At 43.9% G+C, this 27690-nt stretch overlaps 1 protein-coding gene across 2 annotated transcripts in view; it reads right to left on the reverse strand.

Moving 5' to 3' along the window:
• The window catches only part of LOC137347289 (E3 ubiquitin-protein ligase HECW1-like), a 630030-nt gene that overhangs the window by 163033 nt on the left and 439307 nt on the right, over positions 1 to 27690 (reverse strand). For both annotated transcript variants that reach the window (XM_068011682.1, XM_068011674.1), the window contains 5 exons: positions 26160 to 26345; positions 22706 to 22840; positions 21456 to 21561; positions 20446 to 20542; positions 9762 to 9845 (listed from right to left, as the gene is read on the reverse strand). In XM_068011682.1, coding sequence (XP_067867783.1) covers positions 9762 to 9845; positions 20446 to 20542; positions 21456 to 21561; positions 22706 to 22840; positions 26160 to 26345 — 608 coding nt within the window. The remainder of the gene's footprint in view (positions 1 to 9761; positions 9846 to 20445; positions 20543 to 21455; positions 21562 to 22705; positions 22841 to 26159; positions 26346 to 27690) is intronic.

The following is a 27690-nucleotide window of genomic DNA, read 5'->3' on the forward strand; positions in this document are numbered from 1 at the left end:
CTTCAGTTGCTTAGGCCCAAGTTCTGGAGTACTCTCCCTACACCTCTCTGCCTCTCTATCTTAATTTCTTTAAGACACTCCTTAAAACCTAACTCTTTTACCAAACTTTTGGTCATCTGACCTTTTGGGCTGGATTTTCACGATGGAGACAGGAAACAGGAAACAGGTCTGGTTTTGGATCTGAAAACTGCCTCCTCTGGGAAGATTATTCATATTTCAATTTTCAAGTGGGAAAGCCTTCATTGGTATGGAGACAGGTTTCCTTTCCACTTAGAGTCAGTGGGTTTGAAAATGGCAGAGGGTCAGGTCAAATGTGGGGCTCATGTAGACTTCCACAAGGGAGAGATCTGCCTTCCACTGTACCAGAGGGAAGCAAGATGTCACAGGGGAGCTGGAGGCCTGGCACTAGGGGAAGGGCAGACCCTCACTTCATTGATGGATCTAACACTGGAGGCCGTGAGGGAGAGCAGGGAGGTCATCTTCCCGGAGGGTGGCAGGAAGAGGCCACCTCATTGTGCAACAAGGGCACCTCTCTGTTTAGTATTATTCCCCCTCTGCCCCCTCTTCCCTTTCCTCTCTTACCTCCTGCTTCTCCCCCAATGAATTGTCTCCTTTCAGGGCCTCATCTTCTTCAAGGTCCACACCTCTCTGGAGGGCCATGTTATGGAGAGCTCAGCTGACCACCACAATGAGCGAGACCCTTGTACAAAGGTATTGAAGGGCGCCACCTGACAAACCAGGCACCGGAATCACATCTTCACAAACCCGATGGCCTGCTCAAAGGTTGGCCTGCTGAGCAGGTGACATTGGTTCTTTCACCTCTGTGCTTCTGTCTGGGGCTCCTGTACAGGGGTCAGCAGCTATCTCTTCAAGGGATTCTCCTTGTCACCTTGGAGCCAGCCACAGACTTTGGGGGATGCAGTGAAGTACCGGGGCAGCCCAGACTGGCGGAGGATGAAGGAGTCTTGGCAGCTGACAGGAAAGCGAGCGCGCACATGGAGCAAGTTCTTGCTGTGGTTGTAAACCAGTTGGACGTTGAGGGAGTGGAAACTCTTCCTGTTGATGGATCTCACTGGTCAGTCACTGGGTGCCTTGATGTCCACATGGATATAAGCAATGATTCCCTGCACCTGGGGGAATCCAGCAGTGGAGGCTAAACACAATGCCCTCTGTACCTGCGCAACCCTCTGAGTCAAAGTGGGTGTGGTGTGATGAGCTGTTGACTGCAAGATGCCACCTAGGTCCACAGATGATCCCTGAAACAACCCGGTTGCGTAGAAGTTCAAGGTGCCTGAAACCTTGACGGTTGTAAGTAGGGACTACCATGGGGGCAGTGAGGCCTCAGGCCATTGTGGATCTGCACACAGGACCGAGACCATCTCCCTGGAAAGGTGCATGCCTCCTATGGCACTGGCGCTCTGTCATTTGTATGTAGCTGACTCTTGGTCTGTGCACCCAAAGTCTTGGGTAGCGCCTTTCTCCTCTTTCAGTCCCCTGCTGTGCTCCTCTGGCCTCCTGCTGTCCAGGAGGTTGCATCTGTCGTAGCTTATCCTCGCTGTTATGTCCAATGTCAGAGTAGCCTGTTCCCATCTGAAGTCCCTCAGCTGGGCTTTGTGCCTTCCCCTGCCAATCCCACTGCCCGTGATCATGTGGGCTCATGTCCCTCTCTGGTTTCCTGCCACTTACCGATGAGAAATTCAATGCGGGAATAGCTACATTGAGGCACACCTGAAGCAGCTGAGCTTTATTTGCTGCCTCTGTTTTATTTCAATCAGTTCCTGCCATAGCCCTCATGGCCCTCCACACTGTTCACATCTTCACAAACCCTGTCATATTCCCCCCATGACATTTTCCCATCCCCACCCTTCAAAAATTGCTTGCTGATACGGACAAGCCTGTTAATGAGTTTTTCAATGAGCTCAACAGGCATCTAATTGGAGGCGAGCACCCAACCTGTTCTCTGGCTGCTGACATCACTTTAAAAATGGTGTCGCATTCCGGAGGTGGGTTCCAGTGCCGACCTTTGAGAATGCAATCTTCAAATCATGCTCACCTCCCTTCCCGCACTTAGCGGGCTTTGAAAATCTGGCTCAATATCTCCTTTTGTGGCTCAGTGTCATACTTAGTTTTATAATCCTCCTGTGAAGTGCCTTGGGATGTTTTATTACATTAAAGGTGGTATATAAATATAAGTTTTTTTAATTCATTCATGGGATGTGGCCATCGCTGGCCAGGCCAGCATTTATTGCCCATCCCTAATTGCCCTTGAGAAGGTGGTGGTGAGCTGCCTTCTTGAACCGTTGCAGTCCATGTGGGGTAGGTACACCCACTGTGCTGTTCGGAAGGGAGTTCCAGGATTTTGACCCAGCGACAGTGAAGGAACGGTGATATAGTTCCAAGTCAGGATGGTGTGTGACTTGGAGGGGAGCTTGCAGGTGGTGGTGTTCCCATGCATTTGCTGCCCTTGTCCTTCTAGTTGGTAGAGGTCGCGGGTTTAGAAGGTGCTGTCTAAGGAGCCTTGGTGCGTTGCTGCAGTGCATCTTGTAGATGGTACACACTGCTGCCACTGTGCGTCGGTGATGGAGGGAGTGAATGTTTGTAGATGGGGTGCCAATCAAGCGTGCTGCTTTGCCTGGATGGTGTCGAGCTTCCTGAGTGCTGTCGGACCTGCACCCATCTGGGCAATTGGAGAGTATTCCATCACACTCCTGACTTGTGCCTTGTAGATGGTGGACAGGCTTTGGGGAGTCAGGAGGTGAGTTACTCGCCGCAGGATTCCTAGCCTCTGACCTGCTCTTGTAGCCACGGTATTTATATGGCTACTCCAGTTCAGTTTCTGGTCAATGGTAGCCCTTAGGATGTTGATAGTGGGGGATTCAGCGATGGTAATGCCATTGAATGTCAAGGGGAGAGGGTTAGATTCTCCCTTGTTGGAGATGGTCATTACCTAGCACTTGTGTTGCGCGAATGTTACTTGCCACTTATCAGCCCAAGCCTGGGTATTGTCCAAGTCTTGCTGCATTTCTACACGGACTGCTTCAGTATTGAAGTTGTTGTTGTTGTTGCTGCTTGTCTCTGGCAAGAGAGAATGAAACATAGTTAGCGGGCTCTCAATGAATAAAGTGCCTCAGTGACGTCCCTTGCACAACAGTTGATGGCAAATTGCGAGAGGCTACCACTATCTCCAGCTGTAGCCTGGAGGGAGACAATAGCATAAACATTCATTGCCACTTTCAACCCTTCTGCTGCTCCATCTTCCAGAAGCTTGTCCTGCTCTGCGTGGCCTCGGTTCATTCTCCAAGTAATGCTACATACCTAGGGGAATGATTACAAATTCAACCTTTTCAGCATGTAACTGGTTTGTGCAGAAGCCTTGAAGTCGGCAAAATCGCCTTGAACACCTACCACAAGACTCCCTGAGGACTTTTGCAACTTTAAACAACTATAGAAAGCATTGAACACATGTAGAATCAAAGCAACAGCCAGAAGGAATAAACCAGAAACTAAATTGTAAGCAGCTGATTATCCCTTTAAATAGTGCTGGTGAAAGGTCCTTCCTACTGCTGAATGCACGTTCAGCTGTGTGAGGTTAAGAGATGGCGTTGGCTGAAGTGTTGAACTCCAAAATGGCACCACTGACATGACTGATGTCATGATATGCCTGTTCTGCATACTTCTGGACACTAGTCGTGGCTAGTCAGTTACGTTGGGTGGGTCACATCGTCTGCATGCTTGACACAAGACTCCCAAAACAAGCTTTCTACTCCGAGCTCCATCATGGCAAGAGGCTACCACGAGGGCAGAGGAAACGCTACAAGGATGTCCTTAAAGCCTCCCTGAAAAATGTGGCATCTCCACTGATTTGTGGGAATCTCTTGCTCGAGATCACCCAAAATGGAGAAAAAGCATCCACGACGATGCCAGCCAGTTCAAACAACGTTGACATGCCCAGGCAGCGACCAAGTACAAACAGCGGAAGGAGCATTCGGAAATTTGAACATCCCATTCATTCGCCTCACTAAACACCACCTGCCCCACCAGTGGCAGAGTGTGCAGATCCAGAATTGGACTATTCAGGCACCTAAGGACCCACATCTCTGGAGTGGAAGAAAGTCATCCTCGTTCCCGAGAGACTGCCTAAGAAGATGATACTTCCGACAGCCACTCACTGAGTGCATGCAGTAATGCCCTCAATATGGCGTCTGGCACAACTCACTCCAAAAATACGCATGCATGCCGCAGCTGCCATTTTGGAGGTCTAAGGGTGCTCAAAGCACCCAAAAAATGGATGCTAATGATCTCAATTTTGTGCCCCGTCGTTCACCAAAAAAAGACAGAATTTTCAGTATGAAATATTTAAATCTTACAAAAGATGAAGCCTTTATTAATTTGCTATGTGTTGAATATGGTTACAGTTCTACTGGCATTATATGACACAAGTTCATTGCCCTGTAGGACCATTTCTGTGGGGAAGCTGCACCATCTTCTACATGAATATACTATTAGTAAATTCAGAAGCAATGGATCGGAACATTGGGCACTGGTGGTTTACCAGCAACTGAATGGAGTTGATGCCCATCAAGTGTCTTTACACCCACAAATCTGCATGTAGCACCAAATGCTATGGTTTTGTCCCTTTCTGCAGTGGTTACACAGTCCAATTTTAAGATGTGACCAATTTTCCTAGTATTTGCTCCTGGGAAATGTTCACTCCATGGGTGCAGTGGTTAGTCAAATCGGAACAGACATCTGTTATGCTGGGTCTGCACCTGCTTCATGTCATCCTGGAATTCCCACATGTTGCTGGGCTGGGGTGGGGAGGTGGTGTAGAGCAAGACCTGTACATCCGATGATGTATTTTAATGGAATGAGAGGGGGAATTTCCAACTCTTCTGCCTTAATTTGTGGTGCTGGAGAGTTCCCTGACTTAGGACACCCCATGAAGTTGGTATTGGGGACTTGTGCTGGGACTGTCCTCAGACTGGAGAGCCTGACAGCACCTGGCAGCAAACTAAAGACAGGCCCAAATGCAAGTGAGTTTTTTAAAAAACACACAAGCTTGTTCAGGTTTTGGGTCCTTCTGGCTGCTGCTAGAGGACAGCAGTCACAAGACCCTGTAGCCACAGTGTGGCCTACAGCTGCACAAATAGTTCTCCCCTGTTTTTAAGCACTAGAACCTGATAAAAGGTGGTACTGCACAGAGGGTTCCCCCAGGTCATGTTAATAGTCAGGGCACAAAACTTGGTTGCAGATCAATCTAGAAAGGTCCAGTGTGCTACTTCTTTCCAGTGCAGAGACAGGGCAGGTGGGTACAGAGAAAGAAAATTAGCCCTGTTATATTTGGAGCAAATTTCAATGTTCATCAGGATGACTGATATTACAAATAGGCAAATGCTATCTCCTTTATTTGCACCCTGTGTAAATGCCAAGTAATCAAGCAGTCCCGGATCAGATTGGGCCTGATGTTGGGGTCACAGTAACACCTCCTCTACTCTGCCACAGCTTCAGCATCAATTTCATGTGAGCCTATTATATACAGAATCATAGAATCTTAGAATGGTTACAGCACAGAAGGAGCTAGCTGTCTGAGCCAGCTCTCTGAAAGAGCTGCTCAGTTAGTACATAATACATAAAATATCATAAATATATATCTGAGTATTTCCCCATTTCCTACAGCAGCTATTTTTACACATTCTTTGAAAAGCAGCCTGACAATTTAGTAGTGATTGCCATCAGATTATAGTAACTCTGTGGGCCAATCCCATACTCAATTCATGTAGAAGATTTACGGCCAGCAGAAAACCAAAAATACAATCCTGGGCTGGATGTGAATCTTGTTTCAGAGGTGAAAAGACACTGCTACATCCAATCCCCTGATCATGGGCCGTTCAAGGACAACTGAAGACAGACACAAGTATCTAGCACAACAATAGCAATTGTACAATCTAAATTTTTCTTGTGGGTACCATCCAAGGATTAGCATTTGAAAGCCATTTTTATTCTGTTCCAGAATTGGTCAAATCATGGGACCATATTCTAGATCAGACCCCAATAAAGTTGAATTGTCGCGATCTCATTCAATACAAATGTGATTTCCAGGATTCAGTCACATCGCAATAAGTCGGCGCCTTCAGAGGTAGGTTGACAGCAGGTTAAATAGCTGCAGTATGACAATGTTTAAACTGCCTATGGAATAGACTGAGCAGTAGCTTTGATTCAATAGTGTACATACTCCTTTGGCTCACATTCCATTCTGCAAAGTGAACTGGACCAGGCAATGGTGCCAAGAAAACTGACATCATCACAGTTAAGGAGATAATGGCTACAACTGAAAGCTGGTTAACTCTGGGTTGACTAAATGTGCATTGTAAATGATTTCAGTGTGGGAACTGAATGACACATTCACAAAAGATAATTAGTCACGCATCATAATATTATAGAATCATAAAGAGCAGAAGGAGCCTTTCGGCTCATTGTGCCTCTGCAGGCTCTTTGAAAGAACTATCCAATTAGTCCCACTTCCCTGCTCTTTCCCACAGCCCTGCAAATTTTTCCTTTTCAAGCATATAATGTAATCATAATTATATTTTGAGCACCCCGACAAGAGTACGTAGAAGATCAATATGTGGTACTACTCATCAGATAACAAAATTTTACTTGTAACACTGATTACAGTACACAACACTTAAAAATGATAATTAACCTTTTCTTAGACAACATTATCCAATTAATCTTTGTCCATTGTTCAATGGTGCACCTTCGGAAAGTGAATATTGCTCTTAGTACACTATCATTTTAAACTGCTCAAAAGTAATTCATTGTTTTGGTACATTTTCTCATTGCATCTCATTTCATGGCAGGTGTAGACTATACAGGTAACTGAATCCATCTAGATAGCAATGTTATTATACAACATATCAAAACACTTCAAAATTATATGATGACAATAAGAACATAGGCATTGCTAAAGGTAAGCACTAGAATTGCCTTTGACCATTGCAGGCATAAGATGGGTGTCGATCCCAGGCAGCAGAGGTGCTCACATCAAAGCCGCTCTATACGATGCCACCGTCTTCTGCTCAGATCCCCTGTCAGTTCATAGATTGATGAACATCTGTAATCAGTTCGAACTGGCCTTGGGAGCCAAAGTAAGTCACGACAAGAGCGAGGCCATGTTCTTTGGGAACTGGACCAACTGAGCCTTTGTCCCATTCACTGTCTGGTCATTTACCTGAAGGTGCTGGGGATATGGTTTGGAGGGGCTGAGGCATGCACCAAAAACTGGGAGCAGCATATAGCCAAGGTCAAACAGAAACTAGACATGTGGGAAAGAACCTGGTGATCAGGTATGAGGTGCACTTGGTTTCCAATATGTGCCGCTGGTCTGACCTATATCCTGCTCTTGCACTGTAGTGGTCACACAAGCCATCTTCCACTTTATCTGGAGACCAAAAATGGACCATGTTTTCAGGGACACCATGTACAAATCTCTAGATAAAAGGGAGGAAAACATACCCAATGTTTCCCTCATCCTGATGCCCACCTTTGTCTACAGCTGCATCAAGCTGTGCGTAAACCCTCAGTCGCAAACATTAATGCTGAGGTTCTATCTGTCCCTGGTGTCCCTGATCTGACCATGTTGCCGCAAAACGTTCTATTCAGTTGGACGGTGCTGTACCACCTGTTCCTCGTGGAAAAGTTTGTGCAGAAAACCACCTTTGACCACAAGTCCATCAGGCAATGGTGTACATTTAATGCCCTTGAGGCCCGGTGGGAAAAGCAGATGGTAGATTCTGTTGGATGGTTCCTTGAGCAGACTGTCAAAGTCATTTGACAGAATGTCTCATCAGCAGAACGTTCAAACAAGCACCAAGACGTAGCTTGGCTGGTGGTGAGAAGGGCCCTCCCTGCCAGGTCCTTCATGCACACCTGGAGTCTCACCCCTTGGCATGCTGCCCTCGAGGCAGCTGCAATGGGGAAGAGACTGTCACCCACCTCCTACTGGAATGTGCCTTTGCAAAGAAGGTCTGGAAGAGATGCAGTGGTTTTTGTCAAGATTCATCCCCAGCAGCTCTGTGATGCAGGACTCTGTGACTCTGTGCCCTACGGGCTATTCCCAGGGATGCACGTCGAGACAAATATCAGCTGCTGCTGGAGGACCATCAACTCAGTGAAAGACACTCTTTGCTCTGTACAAATCATGCTGGTCTTCCAGTGCAAAGAGCTGCCCACGACTAATTGCTGCAGATTGGCACATTTCAAGATCCAGGACTACATACTGAGGGACACACTAAAACGTGGGGCAACCACTGCAAAGGCTCAATAGGGAAAGGCCACAGTCTAAGGCCCTCCTGCCATAGTATATTGGGGGGCCGGATCCCATGGAAAAGCCCTCAGGCTGTTTGCAACAGAGAATATTTGACATGAAATGTATATCGTAAATATAACCTAAATATAACATTCTTTTGCAAAATTTAATGAATAAAGTATACATTTTGAGAAAAAAAATCAGTAGTCTATCCACTTGATACAGTATCCTTGAGTACCCAGAAGGGAGGCTGGCTGCTGAGATTACATCCGGGGGAAAAGGTAGCTGGTTTGGATTACAGTTCTACTGGCAAATACTTAAATGAAGAAGAAGTTAGCCTTCCTATTCCCTGGGAACATGGAGAAAAATAAAAAGGGACACATATAGCATTAATCAGCCCAGTTAGGTCTGTGAAGGGACTTGGCTGAACAAGGAAAAATGCATTCACCTTAAGCAAAGGACCTTGGAGAACCAGCAGGATGAGCAGGAAATGTTAAATAAGCCCACTTATTTAGGCTTGGTTTATCACTTGTTTTTTGCTTCTTCGCAAGGAGGTTTTTTTTTATTTGTTCATGGGATGTAGGCGTCGCTGGTCAGGGCAACGTTTATTGCCCATCCCTAATTGCCCTTGACAAGTTGGTGGTGAGCTGCCTTCTTGAACCGCTGCAGTTCATGTGGGGTAGGTACACCCACAGTGCTGTTAGGAAGGGAGTTCCAGGATTTTGACCCAGTAACAGTGAAGGAACGGCAATATAGTTCCAAGGCAGGATGGTGTGTGGCTTGGAGGGGAACTTGCAGGTGGTAGTGTTCCCATGCATCTGCTGCCCTTGTCCTTCTAGGTGGTAGAAGTTACGGGTTTGGAAGGTGCTGTCTAAGGAGCCTTGGTGAGTTGCTGCAGTGCAGCTTGTAGATGGTACACACTGCTGCCACTGTGCGTCAGTGGTGGAGGGAGTGAATGTTTGTCGATGGGGTGCCAATCAAGCATGCTGCATTGACCTGGATGGTGTCGAGCTTCTTGAGTGTTGTTGGAGCTGCACCCATCCAGGCAAGTGGAGAGTATTCCATCACACTCCTGACTTGTGCCTTGTAGATGGGGGACAGGCTTTGGGGAGTCAGGAGGTGAGTTACTCGCCTCAGGATTCCTAGCCTCTGACCTGCTCTTGTAGCCATCATATTTATATGGCTGGTCCAGTTCAGTTTCTGGTCAATAGTAGTGATACTAATAGTTGATAGCTTGAAGTTAAGTGAAGCAAGTGAGTTTTGATTATAACTGCTACTTTGTATGTTCACCTGCTATCTGTAAAATAAAGCAGCTTAATGATTTATATCTCACCCATTTTCCTCAGATAATTCCTGTACATGATGTGTTCACATAACTGTGTCACTTCCCTATAAAGGTGTGGTCAAACAAAAAAACTCTGAGAAAATAAATATATTTTAAAAATTATTTTACCTCAACAAAATAACCAAATCTGCATCACATGACAGCTTTCCAAGACCAAGTGTTCCTTCTGTCCTAATATAATGGATTTTCTCCCTGAAATCAAAAAATATAGAAATATCAAAATTATAAAGCCACTCAACAACAAACAGTTTAAAGTATGAGGAAAGTAAATTTGACCTGGACCCATTCAGGTACACTTTTCACGAATGAGACATCATTGGAGGTAATTCACCGACTTTGAGCTATTGGTGGGACCCTCACTCAGAAGTAGCACATACTGGAAATTTGATAGCACATATCAGAAAATCAGGTGAACACAAAGTCAGAAAATTACCCATCTTTTCCTCATGGTCCATGTTTTCGATAAGATCATGGCTGATCTGCTTGTGGTCTCAACTCCACTTTCCTGCCTGCCCCCCATAACTCTTAACTCCCTTATCTAACAAAAATCTAACTCAGCTTGAATAAATTCAATGACCCAGCCTCCACTGCTTTCTGGGGAAGAGAATTCCATAGCTTAATGAACTTCTGAGAGAAAAAAATTCCCCTTATCTCTGTCTTAAAAGGGAAACTTCTTATTTTTAAACAGTGTCCCCTGGTTCTAGTCTCCCCCACAAGAGGAAACGTCTTCCCGGTATCCACCCTATCCTCAGGATCTTATATGTTTCAATAAGATCACCTCTCATTTTTCTAAACTCCAATGGGTAAAGGCCCAATCTGTTCAACCTTTCTTCATAAGCTAATTCATTCATTCCAGGAATGAGTCGAGTGAACCTTCTCTGAACTGCCTCTAATGCAATTATATCCTTTTTCACATATGGAGACCAAAACTGTACACAGTTCTTCAGATGTGGTCTCATCAAAGCCCTGTACAGCTGCAGTAAAACTTACCTACTTTTATATTCCATTCCCTCTGCAATAAACATAAACATTCTATTTGCCTTCCTAATCACCTGTTGTACCTGCATACAAATCTTTTGTGATTCATGTCCCAGGATACACAGATCCATCTGTATCACTAAGTTCTGCAATCTCTCTCCATTTAAATAGCATACTGCTTTTCTATTCTTCCCTCCAAAGTGGACAAGCTCACTGTCACGGACCTGTAATTATTTTTTTCCTCGGATTAAAAACAGTGTATGTGCCTTTAAGACTCTGTTAAAAACAGTACACCTTTAAGGGAGAGAAGGTTTTGGAATTCCTGAGACACAGTGTGCTGCAGCTGCATTTTGCTCCCCTGGGCAACAGCAGGAGAGAGAGAGGTCGCATGGTAATGTTTCTACTTGGCTGTGTTGGAACTGGCAGAAACCGGCTGAAACCAATTAGTTTGGAGAGACTTTCCAGCGAGGCGAACTGAAGAGAAAGAAACTGTCTATTTCCTCTCAGCAAAAATGCTACAGGGAGCAACGGGGCCGAGTTAATTCCCTGAGTAAAGAAGAAAAGTCTTCTTTTATCAAGAAACCGCTTCCATTGCTCTGCTCATTGTTTAATGCTTGCTGCCTATCTTCTGAAGGACTATTTTCATCAAATCCACAAGAGAAGACCTCATCCATTAGGAACATAACCTACAAAAAACTTACTTATTTTATTTATTCACAAGAGACAGCTCATTTTAAAAACTCCACTTTTAAAACCGGTTCACTGTTATTGAGTGTATGTGTGTGAATGGGGGAGTTAGATTAAAATAAGAAGCTATGTCTTTAGACATAGGTTTATCTTAATAGTGTTTAAGATTTTTTAAAATAAATAGTTAATTTGTTGTTGTCTAAAGATACCTGGTTTAGTCTTTTTGACTCTGGGGTTACTAGAGTATTTAATTTGGCTGTTTTCCGATTGGGTGTGAAAGCTTAATAATATACTGCGACCTGTGGAGTGACGGGACTGAATTAACAGTGCGTTGCTCCCGCCGCGGTCGGAACATTCACATTTTCCCACATTATACTCCATCTGTTAATTTTGGGCCCATTCACTTAACCTATCCATATCCCTTTGTGGACTCTTTACCTCCTCTTGACAACTTACTTTCCTACCTATCTTGGGGTCATCAGCAGAATTAGCTACCGTACATTTGGACCTTTCATCCAAGTCATTGATATAGATTGTAAATAGTCGAGGCCCCAGCACTGATCCCTGTGGCACTCCACTAGTTATAGCTTGCCAACCCGAAAAAGACCAAATTATCTTGACTCTCTGCTTCCTCGTAGCTAACAAGTCCTTTATCCATGCTAATAGGTTAACCCCTACACCATACGCTCTTATTTTGTGTAGTAACCTTTGATGTGGCACCTTATCAAATGCCTTTTGGAAATCCAAGCACTGTTGGTGTACCTACACCCCAAGGCCTGCAGTAGTTCAAGAAGGCAGCTCACCACCACATTCTCAAGGGCAATTAGGGATGGGTAATAAATGTTGGTCTAGCCAGCGACACCCACATCCTATGAACAAATAAAAAAAAGGCTACAGGTTCCCCTTTATCCACCTTGCTTGTTACTTCCTCAAAGAACTCTAATAAATTAGTTAAACACGATTTCCCTTTCACAAAACCATGTTGACTCTGCCTGATCCCAATATGTTTTTCTTAAGTATCCTGCTATAACCTCCTTAATAATGGATTCTCACATTTTCCCTAGGACAGATGTTAAGCTAACTGGCCAATAGCTTCCTGCTTTTTGTCTCCCTACTTTCTTGAATAAAGGTGTTACATTTGCTATTTTCCAATCCATTGGGACCCTTCCAGAATCTAAGGAATTTTGGAAGATTATAACCAATGGCTCCACTATCTGTGCTGCATATTCTTTTAAGACCCTAGGATGCAAGCCATCAAATCCTAGGGACTTGTCAACCTTTAGGTCTAATAGTTTACCCAGCATCTTTTCCTTGGTGATGGTAATTGTTTTAAGTTCCTCCCTCCCTTTTGCCTCTTGATTTTCAAGTATCTTTGGGAAGTTTTCCAAGTCTTCTACAGTGAAAACAGACACAAAATTCCTGTTCAACGCCTCTGCCATTTCCTTGTTTTCCATTATTAATTCTCCAGACTCACTCTCTAGAGAACTAACACTCGCTTTAGTTACTCTTTTCCTTTTTAAATACTCGGAGAAATTTTTACTATCTGTTTTTATATTTCTAGCTAGCTTTCTCTCATACTCTAATTTCTCCGTCTTTATTTTTTTTAGTCAAATACACATAATGCCCAATCAGGAGATCAGAGGCTACATAAATTAACATTGACGATAATAATGGATGAATGCTTCATGTGTTCAATATGACATTTTCCGATCTAATAGTCTGATAGAGGAATTAAGTGTATCAAAATGTCTCCCCTCCTCTTGTTGAAGATGTGGCCTCATAATGGAGTAGAGTTCCACAGCTGCAGCCCATTCCCCTGTACCTCTCCCATGTGCCTACAGTTCATTCCAGTGCTGAAAGTTTATTCAACCTTAGCATCCATACCACCTGAGTCAATCCTGCCCTTACATAACACCCATACAGACTTTCCCACAGGGCTGACTGGATGGAAATAAAGAATGGGAATGCTCCTTCATTTTTCACTTCTTAGTGCAGCATATTGAGATTACCTGTAGCATCTCTGGTTGATCGAGTTAACTCAGCACATCCCATGGATCAAGCCAAGGTTCTTCCTACCCCATACACATCTCAGAGATGAGGACAAGGCCCTTCCTAGGGACTGGGCCTGTGTCATAGAGTCATAGAGTCGTACAGCATTGAAACATGACCTTCGGCTTACCGCGTCCATGCCGACCATAATGCCTATCTATACTAATCCCACCTGCCTGCATTAATTCCATATCCCTCTATGCCTTGCTCATTCAAGTACCTGTCCAGATGCCTCTTAAACGTTGCTACTGTTCCTGCCTCCACCACCTCCTCTGGCAGCTCATTCCAGATACCCACTATTCTTTGTGTGAAAAAATTACCCCTTTGATCCCCTTCAAACCTTCTCCCTCTCACCTTAAATCTATGCCCTCTAGCTTTAGTCACCCCTACCATGGGAAACAGACTCTGGCTATCTACCCTATCTATGCCTCTCATAATTTTAGATACTTCTATCATGTCCCCTCTCAGCCTCCTTCGCTCCAGGGAAAACAGACCCAGCCTATCCAATCTCTCTTTATAACTCAAGCCCTCCAAGCCAGGCAAACCCTTTCTAGCTTAATCACATCTTTCCCGGAGTGCGGTGACCAGAACTGCACACAGTACTCCAAATGCAGCCTAACCAACGTTATGTACAACTGTAACATGACGTCCCAACTCTTGTACTCAATGCCTCGGCCAATGAAGGCAAGCATGCCATACGCCTTCTTCACCGCCCTGTATACCTGTGTTGCCACTTTCAGGTAACTATTTACTTGCACCCCAAGGTCTCTCTGCTCAACAACACCCCTCAGGGCCCTGCCATTCACTGTATATGTCCTGTCTTGGTTTAACTTCCCAAAATGCATCACTTCGCACTTGTCTGCATTAAATTCCATTTGCCAATCACTTGCCCACTTTCCCAGTTGATCTATATCCTGTAGTAACCTTAGACAACCTTCTTCACTGTCCACTATACCACCAATTTTGGTGTCATCTGCAAACTGACTAATCATGCCCCCTACATTCACTTCCAAGTCATTAATATATATGACAATCAACAGAGGGCCCAGCACCGATCCCTGCGACACACCACTGGTCACCGGCCTCCAATCTGAAAAACAACCCTCCACTACCACCTCCTATCACCAAGCCAATTTTGTATCCGATTTGCTAGCTCACCCTGGATCCCATGTGTTAGAACCTTCTGGACCAGCCTACCATGCGGGAGCTTGTCAAAGGCCTTGCTAAAGTCCATGTAGACAACGTCCATCGTCCTGCCCTTGTCAATCCTCTTGGTCACCTCCTCAAAAAACTCAATCAAATTCGTGAGACATGATTTCCCACACACAAAGCCATGCTGACTATCCCTAATCAGACCATGCCTTTACAAATGCATATAAATTCTGTCTCTCGGAATCCCTTCCAATAACTTTCCCACCACTGATGTAAGGCTCACCGGCCTATAGTTCCCTGGCTTATCCCTGCTGCCCTTCTTAAATAAAGGCACAACATGAGCTATCCTCCAGTCTTTCAGTACCTCACCCGTGGCTAACGCTGATACAAAAATCTCTGCCAGGGCCTTCCTAGTCTGTACCATTTAATACCAGAGCTGGTACCAGGTTTACTCATTGGCCTTCTCTTCTTCTTCTTTGGCCTCCTTGTCTTGAGAGACAATGGGTAAGCACCTAGAGGTGGTCAGTAGTTTGTGGAGTGGCTACAAATGCTAATTCTAGAGTGACAGATTCTTCCACAGGCGCAGCAGATAAAATTGGTTGTCGGGGCTGTTACACAGTTGGCTCTCTCCTTGCGCTTCTGTCTTTTTTCCTGCCAACTGCTAAATCTCTTCGACTCGCCACTCTTTAGCCCCGCCTTTATGGCTGTCCACCAGCTCTGGCGATCACTGGCCACAGACTCCCACGACTTGTGGTCAATGTCGCAGGACTTCATGTCGCGTTTGCAGACGTCTTTAAAGTGGAGACATGGACGGCTGGTGGGTCTGATACCAGTAACGAGCTCGCTGTACAATGTGTCCTTTGGGATCCTGCCATCTTCCATGTGGCTCACATTGCCAAGCCATCTCAAGCGCCGCTGGCTCAGTAGGGTATATATGCTGGGGATGTTGGCTGCCTCGAGGACTTCTGTGTTGGAGATATGGTTCTGCCACCTGATGCCAAGGATTCTCCGGATACAGTGAGGATGGAATGAGTTGAGATGTTGCTCTTGGCTGATATACATCGTCCAGGCCTCGCTGCCGTACAGCAAGGCACTGAGGACACAGGCTTGATACACTCAGACTTTTGTGTTCTGTGTCAGTGTGCCATTTTCCCACATCCCCTTGGCCAGTCTGGACATAGCAGTGGGCGCCTTTCCCATGCACCTGTTGATTTCTGCATCGGAAGACAAGTTACTGGTGATAGTTGAGCTTAGGTAGGTGAACTCTTGAACCACTTCCAGAGTGTGGTCGCCGATATTGATGGATGGAGCATTTCTGACGTCCTGTCCCATGATGTTTGTTTTCTTGAGGCTGATGGTCAGGCCAAATTCGTTGCAGGCAGCTGCAATCCTGTCGATGAGTCTCTGCAGACACTCTTCTGTGTGGGATGTTAATGCAGCATCGTCAGCAAAGAGGAGTTCCCTGATGAGGACCTTCCGTACATTGGTCTTCGCTCTAAGATGGGCAAGGTTGAACATCCTGCCATCTGATCTTGTGTGGAGGAAGATTCCTTCTCCTGAAGACTTGAACACATATGAGAGCAGCAGAAGAAGATCCCAAACAGTGTGGGTGCGAGAACACAGCTCTGTTTCATGCCACTCAGGGTAGGAAAGAGGTCTGATGAGGCACCGCTGTGCTGAATTGTGCCTTTCATATTGTCATGGAATGAGGTGATGATACTTAGTAGCTTTGGTGGACGTCCGATCTTTGCTAGTAGTCTGAAGAGACCACGTCTGCTGACTTTTTTTATTCATTCATGGGATGTGGGCGCCACTGGCCAGGCCAGCATTATTGCCCATCCCTAATTGCCCTTGAGAAGGTGGTGGTGAGATGCCTTCTTGAACCGCTGCAGTCCATGTGAGGTAGGTACACCCACAGTGCTGTTAGGAAGGGAATTCCAGGATTTTGACCCAGCGACAGTGAAGGAACGGTGATATAGTTCCAAGTCAGGATGGTGTGTGACTCGGAGGGCAACTTGCAGGTGGTGCTGTTCCCATGCATTTGCTGCCCTTGTCCTTCTAGTTGGTAGAGGTCGCGGGATTGGAAGGTGCTGTCAAAGGAGCCTTGGTGTGTTGCTGCAGTGCATCTTGTAGATGGTACACACTGTTGCCACTGTGCGTCAGTGGTGGAGGGTGTGAATGTTTGTAGATGGGGTGCCAATCAAGCGGGCTGCTTTGTCCTGGATGGTGTCGAGCTTCTTGAGTGTTGTTGGAGCTGCACCCATCCAGGCAAGTGGAGAGTATTCCATCACACTCCTGACTTGTGCCTTGTAGATGGTGGACAGGCTTTGGGGAGTCAGGAGGTGAGTTACTTGCCACAGGACTCCTAGCCTCTGACCTGCTCTTGTAGCCATCGTATTTTTATGGCTATTCCAGTTCAGTTTCTGGTCAATGGTAGCCCCTAGGATGTTGATAGTGGGGGATTCAGCAATGGTAATGCCATTGAATGTCAAGGGGAGATGGTTAGATTCTCTCTTGTTGGAGATGGCCATTGCCTTGCACTTGTATGGCGCGAATGTTACTTGTCACTTATCAGCCCAAGCCTGGATATTGTCCAGGTCTTGCTGCATTTCTACACGGACTGCTTCAGTATCTGAGGAGTCACGAATGGTGCTGAACATTGTGCAATCATCTGCGAACATTCCCACTTCTGACCTAATGATTGAAGGAAGGTCATTGATGAAGCAGCTGAAGATGGTTGGGTCGAGGACACTAGCCTGAGGAACTCCTGCAGTGATGTCCTGGAGCTCAAATGATTGACCTCCAACAACCACAACCATCTTCCTTTGCGCTAGGTATGACTCCAGCCAGCGGAGAGTTTTCCCCCTGATTCCCATTGACCTCAGTTTTGCTAGGGCTCCTTGATGCCATACTCGGTCAAATGCTGCCTTGATGTCAAGGGCAGTCACTCTCCCCTCACCTCTTGAGTTCAGCTCTTTTGTCCATGTTTGAACCAAGGCTGTAATGAGGTCAGGAGCTGAGTGGCCCTGGCGGAACCCAAACTGAGCGTCACTGAGCAGGTTATTGCTAAGCAAGTGCCGCGTGAAGGCACTGTTGATGACACCTTCCATCACTTTACTGATGATTGAGAGTAGGCTGATGGGGCGGTAATTGGCTGGGTTGGACTTGTCCTGCTTTTTGTGTACAGGACATACCTGGGCAACTTTCCACATTGCAGGGTAGATGCTAGTGTTGTAGCTGTACTGGAACAGCTTGGCTAGGGGCGCGGCAAGCTGTGGAGCACAGGTCTTCAGTACTATTGCCGGAATATTGTCAGGGCCCATAGCCTTTGCAGTATCCAGTGCCTTCCGTCGTTTCTTGGTACCACATGGAGTGAATCAAATTGGCTTCAAGACTGGCATCTGTGATGCTGGGGACTTCAAGAGGAGTGAATATGTGAAATATGACATAGAACCTTAACGTGGGGTTAACCTCTCTCATTTAAAATGATTAAAATTTGTAGTTTCTGCCTCACAGCTCCGATAATGTTTAGTCAGAGGATGTGATTATCACAGCCGATCGAGATGCAGTATGAAATTTTTTTAATAATGAAAACTCATCATATATAAAGCTAAAAAATAAATTTTCATCCTGAACTTTCCACATGCCTTACATTCACAAGTGTCAAGTGGCCACCATGGAGGGTAAAGGCTATCCTGCTCTAATTGATGGAAGGATCAAAATCAGCATGATTTTCACACATAGCGCTGGTGGACCTATCAGAGTATCAGTAAGTTTGGTGGGGAGGCAGCGGCAGAATTCAGCTTTGTTAATTCTTCAATCAAAAGTCTCAACCAATGAAGAGTAACCACAAAACGAAGCTTCAAACAAGTTCAGAGCAGCAGACTTCGGGGCCTTTTATACATTTCAAACTAAAAACAAATGGCAGGAACATGACCCTGTGATGACAGGAACAGATATCATCCATCTCTCGAGCACGCTCTATAAAATGAACACAACATGTGGATTCAGGCAGAGTTTGTTAGAGTCCAGTGACAATCAGTGCACTGGTGCTGCTGGATATTACTGTCAGTCAGTGTATTAATACAGCATCATTTGGGGAAAAATAAATCAAACGAAACACAGGCTCATTTCTGGTCTCTCAATAACAGATAAATCATTCTTTCCCAGCTTAGCTGATGCCCTCTTTCTAAAAGCGTTCCTTTTATTCAGAGCATTTGGTCACTCTTCATTTCCCTGCTGGTGATTTGTTTCTGCAATATTTAGTGCATTTTGACTCAATGGTTGTAATTCCCTGAACTGAAGCAGTCATTCAGATAAAATCTGACATCATTCTGTTTTTCAGCAGCCACCACAGTTTGGTTACTTTTTAAAATGAAATAATTGACAGCAGCATCAAAATATCATGGGTTTCAGCTCCCCCCCACCCCCACCCCCACCACTCCGCGCACCCCCCCCCCCCCCACCTTCACAAAATGCAGTGAACAGCAAATCAAATGGTCTGCATTCTGTTATTTACAAAGTGCTGGGAGATTAGCATTTACTCATGTTCTGTAAAATATTTTATTTAGCATTAACAACTGACAGGACATCCTTTTATGATGAACAGTTTTAGAAAACAAAGTTCTTATCAAATTTCCTCCTTTCCCCTCCACACATTGCTTGAGTATAGTTTGATGGTCACTGGTCACTTTGATACTTAGGAACATTAAACCCCTTGAGCCTCTTCCACTATTCAATTCAATGATGGCTGACCTGTATCTCAACTCCTTTTATCCATTTTGGTTCCATATCCCTTAATGCCCTTATTTAACAAAAGTTTATCAATCTCAGTTTTGAAAATTTCAATCGACCTTGCCTCATTTTCAGCCAAGCAGCCACTACTCTTGTATGGGCATTGACTCAACTTTTATTAGGCTGCTCAACTGCAGGAGGGATAACAGTTGAGTCTGATTCTGTAAGTGTTGCTGAATACAGCTGAAAGTAGGAACCCTAGCTGATGGTTCCTCTTTGTAACCAAAGCATTGAGGTCAACTGTAACATCCAACCTCTGCCCTGGCTGAGATCAGCTCACTAAACACAGGCTAGGAATCAAACCTGTAATGTTCTGCTCTGCAAAGTCAGTCACTTACTGCCTAAGCTTACTGAGACACTGGGGGAAGATATATTGTTTTTCAGAAAATTATTTTTGCAGGTGTTGCAGAATATGACAACATGTGTTTAGAAAACTGCAAAGTCCATTCAAAGGTTAAGATATTTTTCAATAAGATTAGCATATCTGTTTTTCCATTCTTCAGTTATTTTTACTGTACTTTCCTGCTTAAAAATCTGTTTTTGTTCAATGGAACTGATCTTATGCTGTCGCATGATGCAGCTGAGAGATTTTGTGCTCTCACCTGATCCCACTGGAATTCATCTTTTAGTCAGGATCAATCGTCTTCAGGTTTTCTAGGATTGTCCAAAGGCCTGCTTAATTCAATTTCAAAAATGGAGAAAAGCAAAGGCTGTTTGAAGGATGAATGCTCACAAGGATGCATCGTAGGGTATAGTAGTGTAGCAGTTATTTTATTGGACTGGCAATCCAGAGGCTTGGAGTAATAACAGAAATTAAGTATGGGCAGGCTCAGCTCTATTGGCCTTCATGGCCAAAATGCCCACCAACATTTAAGTGTGGCAAGGTAAAGCCTTGGAGTAGTATTACCAAGTGAGGGACTGTAACCTTCAGGAAATAGAGGAATAATCAGAATGAAAGCTAAAGAATCAAATCCAAAGAGAAACCCATACCTCCACAAAGCAGTAAATTCAGTTCTTTGGGCAGTACAGCAGACCTTGGCTGCTTGTATTTTGTAGATCTGGTATATAAACATGTCAGTCCTACATAGTGAAATAAAAAAGCCACAAATGAACTCAGCTGAAGTGCATTTACCTGAGCGTGTGATTTCTGCCTAGGCTGGGCTGTCGCTCTTGAAGCATCTCAAGTATGTTTGACTGACGGAGGAAAGCTACAATCTTGTCACTGTATGCTGTAATGGGAGGGAGAAAATGACAAATGAGTTTTTCAGTCTTTTTCTAGGCCTATTTGTACATTTGCTCTTTTTTCCAACTTTTTTCCCTCAGTAGGTGCCAACTCTTGGTGGGGCATGATTCCACGAGTACTGATAGCCTTCCTACACCTCACCCAGATGGCCATTTCTCATTTGTGTGCCTGAACAGTGAGTGTTGACAGTCGTTTCATCAGTGAGGGAGAAGTATCACAGCCAGGCCTGCTCATGCTCTCACCCACTGTTCGCAGCACTCACTGGATCACTATCAGGAGCACAGCCACTGACTGACTTTTCACCTTTTTAATCGCAGGCCCCTAGTAATGGTCCTGCTGCTGCCCTGACTGAGATTAACTAACCCTGTATAGGCTGGGTATTGAAGCTGGACTGTGCTTGGTCAGTATTGCTCAGCACCACCATGAGATGGTGAAATGTTTGCCTTTTGTGTAATTTTTGTTCAATTGAAGGTTATGCTTAGGATTTTTTGATCCATCAAAAACGGGCAGAAAATTCAGGGCCCAGCATAACGGTTGGGTTGTGGTTATGTATACAATGACTTCACTTCCCCCCGCCACCCCCCCCCCAACACCACTACCACCAAGCCCCAGGCTATTTTATTTTTCAACACTGATTCCCTCCTAAATTCAAGTTTTTAAAAAGTATATCATATCCCCAAAATTTTTTACAATGGCACAAAGCAGACTCTGCAAATGACACCGTGGCACCCAGAAATTGAGGCTAGGACCCAGGGTTATATTTGGCTGCAGAAATGCTTGGAAAGCTCTTTTAAAATCAGAATATTCTTTCATAACATGCTTTAGGCAGGACAGTTGTGTTTCTTATAAGTCCTGGTATAAGTATAAAGGGAATTAAAAAATAATCATCATCATCTTACCCACTGGCACAGCATCTTGATGGTACTGACTGCGAATGGCTGCCACCAGAGAGTTGGTAGGTCTGGCAAGCAGTGAAGATCCCCGGACACGCGATACATCAGAAGCCTACAGCAGCAATGAATCAAAGTGTTTAATTGAGGGGTTTGCCAACACTTTGGATTTTAGCAACTCTGTTACAAATGACTACAGCCAATAGAAATGGCTACAGCGTCACTGTTCTTAACCACATGCGTTAATTCTAGTAGAGAACATCTTACACACAATACAGGTAAAATGCACTTCACATGTGTATATTTACATTAACAAAGAGCTATCACCATTCAGTAACAAGGAAAGTGAAACGCATACAATGACACAAAACAATTTGTATTTATGTAGCACCTTTAATGTAGTAAAACATCCCAAGTCATTGCACATTTGCACACTCTACTTTCCATCTTCTCATTTTACCAACAAACATACTGAAAAATTAAAGTATATGTGCATAGGCTATGCTAATGTGAGTACTGAGATCACATGCCTGATGTCGGTATCTGTTACTCATTTTTTCTTTATCAAACAGAAATGCAATTAACCACATATAAATTCTCAATTAGCAGTATGTGCCAAGGATGTAAAGTACAAGCCCCATACAATTTATTTAGTTTAATGCATTTTTGCTATCTTTTTCAGAGAAGAAAGTAAATTTCCATCAAGAACAGTTTTGTTTGAGAGTTAGGAACCAAACAATGTTTTGCTTGAGCATGGCCCAAAGCAAATGGATACATTTAGATTCCCGCTCTGGCATTCTGCTTATTGTGAAAATTTACAGTTCATTTCTACTGTTACCCAGCAAAGAAGCATGTGACAGCACATACTTCATCTCAATCTCGTTTCAATAGCCATCTCCCCATTATAAATCTATTTAGAAATTGATACAACATAGCATTGCTCCAACAACCCACTATGGCCAGCTTGTCCAGAATAAACTGGACAATGAACCTGAGATCATTTGGTCTGCATTGCTTAGTTCCGGACTGGCTAACCTTGCGGAGCATTTGCTTCTGATTTTGTTACTTGTGCATTATATTTCTGTGGAATTCAAACTGTAGCGGTCTAGTTCTTACGTGGTATCCTCTACAGTATTGATCTGGCCTTGGGCATGGTGCACTGCAACCAGCACCTGCCACATTTCACAACACTGAATACCTTCTAACAAATTGCTTATAATAATTTCCCATAATTATGTATACAAGTCACTTACACTTACCTCCCCTGCACTATAACTGCGCAGACGCTGCAGATGTTGTCTATGTGTTAAATGGTTTGGCAAACGACCATTTTGAAGTGGAAGCCTAGGATCAATAAATGTTGTTGCTCGACTGTTGTGATCAACAAAAAATGACTGGAATGGAGAATATTTCCATTAGGAGACCTGCATTCCTCAGCAACAAAGCACCATTATAATAATTCAGATATGTTACATGATATTAAGAAAAATGTAAGTGTAATTTATTTAAACCAACAAAATGCATGCATCAAAATACATTTTTCTTATGCAATAATATGTAGAGGTGGCGCGAAAGAAAAAGACAGAATATCTGAATTTGGAAATTGTGAGCAATGTTATTGTATACATGTTGAAATCATAATCAAATTCCTCTTCCAGTTATTCTTATAGAGGAGTTAACCCATTTGAAATAAGCGGGTATAAAAGCAAAATATTGCGGATGCTGGAAATCTGAAATAAAAACAGAAAGTGCTGGAAATACTCAGCAGGTCAGGTAGCATCTGTGCCAAGAGAAGCAGAGTTAATGTTTCAGGTCAGCGACCTTTCATCATGATGAGTGGTCACAGACCTGAAACGTTAACTCTGCTTCTCTCGCCATAGATGCTTTGTGAACTGCTGAGTATATCCAGCATTTTCTGAAATAAGTGGGTCAAAGCTTCTGTTAAAATAAAGAAAGGTATCATATGAATGTGAGAACATTGCATAGAGTAATTTCATAAAATTATATGTTACATAAAATTTACAGCACAGAAACAGGCCATTTATCCCAATTGGTCTATGCCAGTGCTTATGCTCCAAACAAGCCTTTTCTCACCTTACTTCCTCAACCCTTTCAGCATATCCTATTCTTTTCTCCCTAATGTACTCATCAACTTCACTAGTCTTTGGTCTACTTTGTGTAGTTTGGTTTAATAAATACATACCCACACATTTGCATATACACACCTATATGGATGCACATGCATACATTTTATAAATCTGTTCCCATTTAAACTCGTAGGAACAGGAGTAGGCCATTTCTCCCCTTGAGCCTGTTTAGCTATTCAATGAAACCATTGCTGATCTGTGACCTAACTCAATATGCCTGCCTTTGCCTCATATCCCTCAATACCTTTAGTTACCAAAAATCTATCAATCTCAGTTTTAAAATTAACAATTAATCGAGTATCAATTGCCATTTGCGGAAAAAAGCTGTAAACTTCTACCACTTTTTCCTAATTTCACTTCTGAAAGATCTGGCTCTAATTTTTAGACTATGTCCCCTAGCCCTAGACTCCCCAGCCAGCAGAAATATTTTCGCTCTACCCTATCTTTTCCATTTATTATATATAAAATTTTGATCTAATCGCCCCTAAATCTTCTAAATTGCAGGGTATTCAACCCTAGTTTGTGTAACCTCTCCTTGTAATTGACACTTGGAGTCCGGGCATCATTCTGGTAAATCTACACTGCACTCCCTCCAAGGTCAATATATCCTTCCTAAGGTATGGTGCCCAGAACTGCTCACTGTACTTCAGGTGTAGTCTGATCTTTTTCAGGATTTTCCTAATGCCCCAGAAATCCAAAATTCTCCCTTCTCTACCATTTCTTAGGGAAATGCATTTCTGAAGGATGCCTCTAATCTTCCTCTCCCTAACTACACTTTAAGACATACACAAATTTCCATGCCCCTTCACCTCCAAAGCCAACTCCACAGGGCTGGGAAAGTTCAGTCCTCTGACTCCTTATACAGATTATGTAAGCAAGTTATCTGAGTGGTAAGGAAAAGCTCCAGCATTCATTTACCCAGCTCCTGTCCAACCCTGAAAGTAAGACTACAGTGGGATGAAATTTGTTGTCCATGATAGCATAAAACAGGCATTAGTGAACCTGCAGGCCGTTTTACGCACTGCCTGATTTTCTTTTCCATTGAAGTCAACCAAACAGAAGATTGAATGGGGAGTACAACATTATATGATACATTAGCATTCATTTTGTGCAATTGCAGAAGACCAATTTCACCACCAAATCCTTCTATCATTTTAATGTGATTCCTTATGCACGTTTTGTAAATAAGGGGTAGAATTTTGCCTTTTGGGTTGGGGGCCCCAAAATCAGGGTCAAATGGGGGACCCAACAGTGGCAGAAACAGGCACCCGGCAGTAGTTTTCCCTGAATTGGCCAATTAGTGACCAGACGGTGTGCTCGACATCCAATTCAGAACAGTGGGCGAGCTCTCAAAGCTGGTGGGCCAATAGGAGGCCCTCCAGCACGGAAGGACTGCAACCTGCCATTGCAGGTAAGGGAGAGAGAGGGCGCCTCCATCTTGAGGCACCCTCTCAGCAACTATTAAAACTTTACAATTAAAAAATAGCCACAGCTGCCGGGCCACCATTGTGGAGGCAGTACTCCTCTACAGGATGCTTTGTGCCTGCAACTGCGGCCAGATAGGTGGAGAGGGCCTCAAAGCTTGCCTGGAGTGCAGTCACCTCGTCTGCCACCAGAAGGCTGCCTCCAGGCAGCTGGCCTGTTCCCGATGCTGTGGGGTGCTTGCAGGCCAACAGGAAAATTTCAGTTGGCATCTGATAATTGGCCTTTCACTTAATTAATTGCCTACCCGCCGCTTGTGAGCGGGTACCCCTTCTGCCCCCATCCCACTCTGGGAAAATGGCCTGGGGGGTGGGATGATGCCAGCAAACTGGCACGCCGGCTGGCAGCACAAAATTACGCACCTGCCCACCTCTGTTCTCACCCCTATTCCGGGGTGAAAATTCAGCCCAAGGTTTCTGAATGGTAAGGGTAAAGCATAGGATTCATCTCCTTTTAATTTCTGTCTAACACAAAACAAAAAATACATGAATGCCATGGGGGTCAGATGATCACTATTATAAAGGAGCAAGGTTAAGCTAAATAAAAACTGAAAATGCTGAAAATACTCAGCAGGTCAGGCAGCATCTGTGGAGAGAAAAAACAGAATTAATATTTCAGGTCAATGACCTTTCATCAGAACTTCTAATGAAACATCATTGACCGGAAATGTTAACTTTGTTTTTCTCTTTCCACAGATGCTGCCTGACTTGCTGAGTATTTCCAGCATTTTCAATTTATATTTCAGATTTCCAGCATCCACAGTATTGTGCTTTTGTATAAGGTTAATCTAAAATTGTACAGTTTATCTGCATGAGTCAGTGTAGACTGAACTGCATCAGGGAAGGAGTTATGCACAATCTGGATTCTAACGTGTAAAGGTGTTGCACTCTTTATTAAGTGCAGAAATATGGCGGAAATTAAACTTTTTGAAAGAGCTGTTAAACTGGGGAGACAGATTAAACACAGACGTTTCGTTGCTCGACTGGGTAGCAAAATTACAATAATACAAAAGATATATATGCTATTCATTTACTAACACTAACCTGCAGAATTATTCCATTCTCTTGGGCCTTGCCTTTCTTACCTTGCCCTGTTGATCTGTCTTTATCTCCCATCCTCGAGGCAGTTCTAGTTGTGTATCTGCAAACATGTTCAGGAAAGTCACCAAGTCTCTGTTATGCTGATACCGCTCAAAGTTCCGGGCATCCCTGCGGATCTTCAGTATCATATGCTTCAAACAAGTACTGTTGGTAAATATCCGATAGGCACTCTGCAAATGGAAGAAGTTGGCTGAGCAGGTCTATTTATGTTATCCTCAGAGGGCAATAGTGAATCATTGCTTTGGTTTACTTACAAATTATGTTCATGGTCCAGAAGATAACAGATGCTTAGGAATGTATTACATAGAGAACAATATGCAGTTTGGGGTATGTTATATGGCAATAAAAGTAATGTGGTTTAAGAAAGAGAAAAAACTTGCATTTACATAGTGCCCTTCATGTTCTCGTGATATCTCAAAATAATTGACAGCAAGGCCCACAAACAGCAATGAGATAATGACCAGATAATATGGTTTATTGACTTTGTCTGGTGGATAAATGTTGGCCAGGACACCAGGAGAACTCATGCACACTTTTTTTGAAAAGTGCTCATTTATGTCCACCTAAGAGGACATATGAGCCTCAGTTTAACATACCATCTCGTCTCAGCTGAAAGAGAGCCTCTGACAGTGCAGCACTCCCTCAGTACTGTACTCAAGTACAGGTGAGGTAATGTGCTGAAGTTTATCAACATCTGCTGCTCGAGTCCTTCTCACTAGTTCTGCTTTGCATCATTTGGCATCCATGAATTTCCGTGAAATTTAAACTGCAGGGTTACCATATCATGAGTCACAATGCAGAGCTTGTATATCATGTGATTCATGGTACAGAGGTATTGTACTGCATGATTTACACTGCAGCATTATCAATTTGTTTGTATTGTAACATGGATTATATCATACTTTGTTTATATTATGCGGGGAACAGAAGATGGTAGGTGTCAGGTGAAATAAAGTGTGAGAAGGTTCTAAATGTTATCTGAACTCGGTGATGTGTTACAGTCTCAAAACCACCGTGCTGTTTTCTATTACATTTGATATACGTGACCAACAGATGTGTTGCTTTTAGCTGATGACGCATTGGTGGGGAATATGAATGAAAGCAAATAGCAGTCAGGGACTAACTGGGCACAGTGGGAGGTGACAGCAATCTGAGCATCACAGTATGTGAAGGGATTAACTAACTGTGCAATGTCACACCCTAAGTCTAGCATACCATTTGTGATAAGTACCTATAGGAATGGTAACATGTTCATGTTCTTGTAGCCCTTGTTTGGAGTTCAGTGCAGGGCAGTAGCAATCAGCACTGTTAATGGAAACCTTCTGCACACATCTATGGATTTAAAGGGGACTGCATAACACTGGAGTCATGTCCTCAGTGATATAGCACTACGGCCATTTAGATAAAAGCAACAGGAATTGCATTTATTTCTCTCTTTTAAACAAGGTGTTTCTGTCCTGTGTTTTACTGTGTGGCTAAACTTCCCATCATAGATGTGCCAGCAGAATACATTTT

This window comes from Heterodontus francisci, chromosome 2, assembly GCF_036365525.1.
Source record: "Heterodontus francisci isolate sHetFra1 chromosome 2, sHetFra1.hap1, whole genome shotgun sequence".
In the NCBI taxonomy this organism is placed as follows: domain Eukaryota; kingdom Metazoa; phylum Chordata; class Chondrichthyes; order Heterodontiformes; family Heterodontidae; genus Heterodontus; species Heterodontus francisci.